General features: G+C 47.3%; 1 protein-coding gene across 5 annotated transcripts in view; it reads right to left on the bottom strand.

Annotated features, from left to right (window-relative positions):
• ZNF592 (zinc finger protein 592) overlaps positions 1-8,850 on the bottom strand; it is a 42,442-nt gene that overhangs the window by 17,199 nt on the left and 16,393 nt on the right. For all 5 annotated transcript variants that reach the window (XM_036231899.1, XM_036231900.1, XM_036231897.1 and 2 more), the window contains one exon: positions 1,034-3,275. In XM_036231899.1, coding sequence (XP_036087792.1) covers positions 1,034-3,256 — 2,223 coding nt within the window. In that variant the 5' untranslated portion in view covers positions 3,257-3,275. The remainder of the gene's footprint in view (positions 1-1,033; positions 3,276-8,850) is intronic.

Raw genomic sequence — 8,850 nt, forward strand, 5'->3', positions numbered from 1 at the left:
CGGGTGGACAGCTCCGCCCTTGCTGCGCAGCGAGCTCCGGGCAGAACAGGGCAGCTCCCTCCTGCTGGCGCCCCTGACTCAGCACAGCCGTGGGCACTGGGGACACACGTGCAAAGCTCAGCGGCCACCAACAGGTGTGTAGGACCCTGCTGAACTGAAGTGAAAGGGGCTATTTTGCTTTCATCCCAGGCCACTGCGGCCCTGGCTGCAGGAGGCTCGGAGAGGGGGCAGGCGTGGCCAGGTCATGCGGAGACTCCTTCCACCCGGAGGAGGGAGAAAAGAGCATTCTGGAGACTTTTCTGGAGATCTGCTTCCTTCACATGACCTTGCCAACACGCCCAATCACTGATACTGACGGTGCCAAAGGGAATTTTTAGCATAGACGCCTTTTAAAAATAAAGGCAGGTCTCATCAAGCATAACCAAGAACAAGTAGTAAGCGCAGTGCCTTCCCAGAGGTGAGAACACAGAAAAGAAGAGGCCCACGTGTCAGTCCGCCCTCCTTCCTTCCATATTGGCCCTGACACTGGCCCACTGCGCTTTCCCCAAAGGATTCTGCACAAAGAGCTGTGTCCACTGTGGGCAGTGCACACATGGTTCTCAGAAGTACAGATCAAGGCGCGGGGCAGTGTCACACCTCCCTCCACCCCTGAATCCTCTGGGGACCCGCGAGGACCACACTGACACATGCCAAAGGCCAGGGCACCATCCAATAAAGACTCTAGCCCAGGCCTGACACTGGGACCTGACAGCCCACTGGGAGCTAAGTGGGCCACAGGCCACATCCACACACACACTCACCAAAACCTCAGGGTCTCCCCTCCATTGTGAGCAGGACGTTCTGCCCAGTAAATACCAAACACTATATATTCAAGCAGGTCGCTACCAACAAGCCAGACTCTGTGCTACGACACACAAGATGCCACCACTGCCCCCCTCGGTGAGCTTTTCTCTCCCTGCCCAGCACGGAGCCCATGTGAACCAGAGCCTGCGTGAACCAGAGCCTGCCACCTGCCCCAGGGAGGCCTGCTTACCAGCCCCTCGGTTTCCTCTGATATCCTCTGGAAATGTGCGGCCATGACCGTGTGGTCTCGTATCTGCTTGTGACATTCGAGACACTTGACTCCATGCCGGATGAGCCTCACGGGGTCTGGGTAGAGCGGCAAAGCTGGAATGGTGGTGCTGGCACCGCCCGCGGCGGGGCCGTGCTTGGGGGAGGCAGGCGGGGCGGCGGGGGCGGGGGCTGTGGGGGCCGGGGAGTTTGCAGGGGCCGCCGCGAACATTTGGTCCGCAGAAATGGGCTTGACGAGCAGCTGCGAGCACTGCATGACGAGCCCCTTGCTCTTGTGGTCGCGGGCGTGCCGCAGCAGGCTGCACTTGTTGAAGAAAACCAGCGTCTGCGAGCACAGCGTGCACAGCACCTCGATGTGGACGCTCCGCCGGCCATAGTGCTGGCTCAGGCTCTTCTCTAAGGCAAAGGCGTCGCCACATTCCAGGCAGCAGTACCCGCTGGCCGGCACGTGGATCCTGCTGTCCGCAGGCGGGCTGAGATTTGGCGCATACAGGGGCACGGGGTTGGAGCTGTGGAGGACCTTGTTGAAGACCTCCACCACCAGTGGGGCGGCCTTTTTCACCTGGTGGACCAGGGGCACTGACATCTGCGTGAGCTGCGGCTGGCTCCGCCTCTGCGCTGAGGACTTGGCCGTCACTGAGGCAGCGACGCTGTGGGGGACCAGGTTCAGGTTGGCCAGGTGTACGGCTTTGGGCAGGAGGGTGGCAGGGGCCAGGGTGGATGCCTGCGGCGCAGCGCTCTGCTGCGGCCTCTTGCCCACCTGTGAGCCCGGGGCAGCCCCCTTCAGGACCCGGGACCCAGGGCCGCAGCTGGGAGACGAAGAGCCACTGCTCTTCACCGTGCTCTCAGCCCCCTTCCTGTCACCCTGAGGGCTCCCTGAACTAGTGCTCCCCTCAGGAAAGTGCTCCACTGCAGGTAGGGCAGTGACCTCGTCCTCCGGCACCTCGCTCGGGACCTCGGCCGTGGCACTCTCCAGAGGTGATCCAACGGGGGACTTATTGGGATCATCGGGGTCTGGCAAGATCCTTGTGACAGTCCGTTTGATTTCCCCCGACGATGTCTTAATGGTTTTGATCCTGACTTTGGGAATTGCTGGTGGGGAGCTGGCAGCCACAGACGGGGAGCCTTTGCTGCTGCCATCACTGCAGATGCTCCTGGGGCTGTCCGATGGCTTCATGCACTTCCTAGTGGCCTCCAGAGGGCTCCGGGGACTCTTTGGTGACTTGGGCATTTTGGGGCTGCCTTTGGAGCCCTCTTTAATGGGCCCTGAGGGGTCCTTTGTGTGGCCAGGCTGATCCTCCTTGGTGACACTGGCGACTCTTTTGGCCTGCAGGGCCACCAAGGCTGCCACACAAGAGGACAGCTTGGAATGGGCTGGCTTAAGACGCTGCCTTGGGGGGACTGATGAGCAGGTCCCAAACTCCGCAGTGAGCCCCTTGCTGGGGTGGCTGTTGAACTCCAAAGCTTCCCCAAAGAAGCGAGTGGCATCCAGCTCCTTGCGAGGCTCCAACGCCTTCGACCCACCCCGCTCGTGTTCCTCATGACTCCCCAGGGACAGGGGTTCTGGCTTGGGTTCATTCTTACAGAAGTGATCAAACATATGCAGGTCTGGGACAGGAAACTTAGCCAGAGCCTCCAGGACAGGCCCACACCCAGTAGGGGGTGGGAAATAACTGTCAGAGTGCTTGGGCTTCGGTCCACACCCATTATCTTTGATGGCGTCCTCAGGTTCCGGGCTGGAGATGGGACTGAACTGGTTAAAGGTTGGTAGTGGCTCTGATTTGGAAGGCTCCAGCTTGCCCGGGAAACCCCTGGCACTGTCTCCATTCATGAAAGTGGAATCAAACTTCCCACAGTTGTGGCCCAGGTTGTGGGCATCTGGAGGCAGGTCCGATCCCCGGAATCCGTTGTGCAGGAGGCTGGGAGCGATGTGGTCCTTCTCCGCTTCAAACGACTCCTGGCGGCTGGTGTTCTTGACAATGACACTCACAGCCGGCACATCTGAGGCTGACCCTGAGTGAGACAAGGACACACTCTCATCCATACAAGTTCCTGGAGGTTTGAGGGGACTCTCATTCTCCTCACTGGGGGTCTGGATGGCCTCCTTGGCATCAAGGCTGGTGGGGTCTGGGATGTCAAAGGCAGCCAGAAGGTCATCAAAATCTGGAGTTTTCATATCCCCCATGGCTGGATGCTGGCAAGAGCTATAAGAGAAATAGAGATCAGAGTCAGTGATCCCAGGAACCTACCAGACTCTGCCTGGCATCATCTTCACCGCACGCTAACGCACGCATCCAACAGACTCACGCACAAGCCCCCGTACGATGGGAAGTCACGCACCTGTGTTTTCTCCCAACAGGTTTCCAAAACGCTGAGGACATGGGTGGAGGGGTGGAAAGGAAAGTTTATATGTAGTGACAAGCCTGACTGTCAGACCCTAAACCTCAATACCTAGAAATTCCTGGCTGGCTGCATAGCCAAAAACAGGGTACATGCAAACCACACTCCCTCGATTTATCAGGGAATATCATCACTCCATGATCATGTGTATTAGCAAAAAATCAATCACTCAGCCCCTTAAAAAAAAAATGCATGGCTCAGCACCTCCTTTCTTTAGAAAACTTCTGATTCATATATGTGACTTGGCTAAGTTCTGCTAACTTACTCTTAGTAATATTAACTTTGTATAACATATTTTGTACTGCATGAAATTTAATCAAATTCTAAATGATTTGCTACTGCCAGGATTTGTGCTGTCTCATAAATACACTGAAAAATTATATTATCCCCTAGGTGTGTTTTTCTTTACCTTAGCACCTACTTGATTCATTAATTTTCACCCTAAAACTAATTGGTCGGGAATGGACCACTGAACCCAAAGGGCAGGGTGACTCTCAAAGCACCGTGTAGTTAGCAAATTGACCAGGGAACAGTTCTGGAGAAGGCTTAAACTTTATTTTAACTTAAAACACAAAGAAAAGAAAATCTACCTGTTTCCTTCATGATTTGCAGAAGCAGAGCTACAGAACTACTGCAACAGAGTAGTCTCAAGGCCCAAGTGAAGATGCCTTCCCTTAGGAAATTACTATAACACTCGCTTGGTGAAACATGAGGCCGGCTGGCTCAAACCTGCCAGAAAGAGGAAGAAAGACCTACCATCTCCCTTGTTCAGCCTATACAGCCTATGTCCACTTCAGCATCCCAGAGCTTGACTCATTTACATACTTTTTATACCATGTTTATACTGACAACCTTTCTGGATGCAGGCTTATATAACTCTTTTAGAAAGCAGTGCAGTAACTGCACGGAACCAGATAACTGGCAAATTGGGTCCTGGAACCCCACTGCTAGAAATGTATCCTAAGAACAAAAATTCCCAAAAGCTATATGCAAAAGTGTACAGCATTATTAAAACTATGCAAAAGACACAGATACACACACAATCTAAATGTCGAAGAACAGATTACTATGCAGTCATTAAATATCCTAATTATGCTAAGTGTCCTTCCAAAGATGATTGGATAAAGATGTGTTTGGATATACAACAAAATACTACTAAGCCATAAAAAAGGTAAAACATTGCCATTTCGACAAGATGGAAGGCTCTTGAGAGTATCATACAAAGTGAAATAAGTCAGATGGAAAAGAAAAAGAATTATGTGATTTCATTCATATGTGGGATAGAAAACAAAAAACAACAAATGAACAAAACAAAACAAACTCATAGATACAGACAACAGACTGGTGGTTGACAGAGGGGAAGGGGGTGAGGGATGGGGGAGGACAAAGAAAGCAAAGGGAGTCAAATGCACAGTGACAGAAGGAGATCAGACTTCGGGTGGTGAGAACACACTGGAGTACAGAGATGTCCTATTATAAAGTTGTACACCTAAAATTTATATAATGTATTAACAAATGTTACTCCAATAAATTATAATTTTTAAAAACTCTATATAATCTAGCAACATGGAAAATTACTTATTGTGTTAAGTTAAAAAAAACTCATACAAATGTTGTCAGACTGTAATTATAACAATGTAAAACTAAGTATGCACCTGAGGCAAGATTAAAAGAAAAATAAGCAAGGTGGTGGATTATTTTTTCAAAACTTTTTATGCTAATAGACTGCTGTTATAATTTTACAAAGAGAAAATAAAGGAGAAAAAACACTCAGAACCACAGGGGAGCAGGTGGCATGGAGGAGGCATATCTGTTACCGCCCCAAGGGATCAACAGATCTGCAGGTTTGGTTTCTTGCCCCCCCACCCAACCCCCAACCAACAAAACACATCTGCCTGCTTAAGAGTTTTCACAGAAAATGGAAAATACCCTCCCTGCAATTGGGAAGATAGCTAATTATGGTAGATACTAATAAAGTGAAATACCAATTATCTATACTAACTGTGGGTTGGCAGACTATCTCACTGAGATGAGATCCAAAGTTTCTGGACAACAAATGATTGGCTCCTGGGATGGGAAGTGTTGGAGCCCATAACCAAGGGGAATGTACTGGATGTCAGTGAAAGCCTTTGGCATCCCAACACCAAGAAAACAAAAACAAAAACAAAAACAAGGGGAATGTACTGGATGTCAGTGAAAGCCCTTGGCATCCCAACACCAAGAAAACAAAAACAAAGATTGGGGGACGAAGGCAGAATAGTTGGTCTTTATAAGGAGCTGGAGAAGCCTGTGGGGGAGGAGGGGCAGTAGCTGGCAGTGTGTGCAGGGGGAAGAGCCGGGAGCCTACTATTGTCTGACTTGAAGCCACGGGGGCTTGAAGCAGAGAGACACCACATCAGAAGCAAATAATGTTCTCCAGAGAAATCTCAGGGGTTGGCTCAGAATGGCTAGGGGTAAAGTAGGGTATCTTTTGTTAGAAAAATCAGAGATAGCAAATGGTAGGGCAGCAGGAAAAACCTCTATAACCTTTGGATTTAAATCCCAAAGTTGAGTCTTCTAAAAGCCAAAGATTTAATCCTGTTTTCTCTTTAGCCCCAGTAAGGAAAACCAAAAACACCAGCAAATGATAACAGTGACTAAGGGACTCATGGTGCACCCAAGTGTTTTTATTTCTTTAAACCTTGCTCTAAATTATTACGCTGCTTATAAGTAGAAAATAGAAATTAATCAAAATGTACTGTTATAAAAGCAGAGGAAGTAACTGTAAAGAAATCTATCAGTAAAAATCAAAAAGTCAACCAAGAAATCAGAGAAATACAAATTAAAATAATGAGAAACCATTTTTGGCTTACGAAACTGACCAAAGTTTTTAAAAACTAATAATCCTTCTTGCTGGCAGAGATGTGACAAAGTAAGCATTGTGAAGACAGTATTAATTGATATGACCTATCTTAAGAGCAATTTAGTAAAAAAAGTCCATCTTGCATATTCTGCTCCAGATGCTCTCCTGACCCAAAGGGATTTTCATTTCCCAAGATTCAACCTCAGTAGAGAAATGTAATATTTATTTTTCGTAAAACAGTCGCAAAGCTTCTTCTGGCACTAATTTTATATCAATCAAGTTTCATGGCTTCACTTAGGTTTTATTTATGTGTGACACATACATCCATATTGACAGCCCCAGAGAGGCCTCATTTTTAAGTAAAATAAAAAATGTTTCATAAAACTAAAAAGAAAAGAGAAATTTAGCAATGTATACATAAGGTCCAAAAATTCCACTTCGAGAAATTTATCCTAAGGAAATAGATATGTATATAACAAAGATAATCATCACAGGATTGTTTTTAACAAAATTATTATTTTTTTAATTTAAAAAAATTATTTTATAATCAACCTAAACTGTTCTATAAAGACACCATGTTGCATGCTTCATCACAAAAAGCCCAGAAAACTGGGCATCACCAGAAAGGCCACTGGAAACAACCTCGAACCTGGGATCCTGCCCTTGTTCAGAACCACTCAGTGTCTACAGCTAGGTGTCTCATGTAGTTTTGGGTCCCCACACCTAAAGAAAGACACACCAGAGCTGGAAGAGGTTTTGAGAAATGACTGCATTTATAAAGTTGATGAAGAGCTCTCTGATGAAAACCTAAAAACCAGAATTCTATTTTATTCCACAGAGAAGATATTTAGGGGAAAAAGTGGAGCATAACTGAAGTACAGGTTTGTTCATCAAACCTCAAAACACTACAGAGGAGAGGGTGGCATTTTGAAGTTTGAGACAAATAAAAGATAACATTATCCGTTAGTCAGAAAATATACTGAAGGTGTTGTAGGTAAAATACATAAATGTAGGAATGTCCACACCTGTTCAAATTTAGAAATTAAAAAAAAAAAAAGCTCCAAGGAACTAAAAACGAGGAATTGTCACTTAAACTGATGAGATTTCTCTCCCTTGGCATTGAAGCCTTTGAATTTCAATTAATATTAAACTTGGTCAGCTGTTCTCCTTAACAATATTAAGATTAGCAGCAGTGGACTAACAAAAGTTCGGTAACAGAAATCAAGGGGCATAGGAACACCAAAAGCATTAAGAAAAATGTGATCTCTCTCCAGCACATTGTGTTTGAGACAAGGAAGCAAATAACAGGTCACAGATTTATACAATGACAGTGAAAGCCACGTGATCTAAGGAATACTGAGCTGTGAACAACAAAAGTAAATTTCCTTGAATTTGCCATTGTTTGTTGGCTTAGGCAGGACTAGAAGGAAGGATGTGTGTATGTATGTTTTACAATCTGTGGGTGAACTCTTTACCCTGCTCCCCCACATGACTGAACATGGTTTACATAGTGATATAATCTGTGTATGATGGTTAAGAGTTTAAAAATCCATAAATGAAAGTTACCCTCACTTTTCCAGCATCGCAGGGACAACAGAGCAAATAACTCAAGTGTATAAGAGAGACGGAGATGGAGAGAGACAGAGACATAGAAAGAAAGAGCAGGAAAGAGAGAAAGTGAGATTACTTAGCAGAAATGGGACCAGGAGAAAACGCTTGAGCTGGCTGCCAGGCAGGGGAGCTTCTTCCGCACCAGGAATGGAAGCTGGCAAGGGCACAGAGAATGAGCAGGCAAGCATAAGAGCAAGCCCTGCTCCCACGACCTGCCAGAGCTTCGGCCTAGACTCTGGCTAGAACACTGACCAGAAAGAGACATTGCTTCCACAGGCAGCAGAGAAGAAACTGTAGCTGAATCAAGGGCAACAGAAAGAAGAGTCCCACATTCCTGGCCCAAGCATGAAGCCCCCGGGAATGGTACAGCTAAAATAATAAGAAATTGTGACCCACAAGAACTGGCCTTCACCCCTGTGCTGTCACCAATTACCTGTGTGAAGATTCTGGGTAGGTCTTGGTTTAACATGTAAAATTAAACTAACTTGAAGGATCTGAGTCCTTCAACAAGCTGGGCTGCAACAGTCGGGCAAATGAATCTAGGACTATGAGATTTCTACGTAAAACTAACTCCTAAAGTAAACAGGCAGACTCTGTACTTTAAACCTTATCACTGCCCTCCTGGACACACATCCGAGGCCTGCTTATAGGTCTAAGTGACCCCAAGTCACTGATGTTCTAAGTCAGGCAGTGGCCAACATTTCATGAGGCACTTCGTATTCTAAAAACAGCCCAAAGAGATTCTCAGTAGTGTGTGGGAAAGCAGGTGCCCACGGACCCACGCAAGACAACAGGCTTTTCACTCGTCTCTCCTGCCACCTGGCCCTAGCCCCTCTCCCGCACACTTTCCCAGAAGAGTTGCCGTAGGACACGTATCTCATCACAGAGACATCCCTGTTCAAAATTCCCACCGCCTTCAGGATGCA

Source organism: Rousettus aegyptiacus, unplaced genomic scaffold, assembly GCF_014176215.1.
Source record: "Rousettus aegyptiacus isolate mRouAeg1 unplaced genomic scaffold, mRouAeg1.p scaffold_m13_p_14, whole genome shotgun sequence".
NCBI lineage: Eukaryota > Metazoa > Chordata > Mammalia > Chiroptera > Pteropodidae > Rousettus > Rousettus aegyptiacus.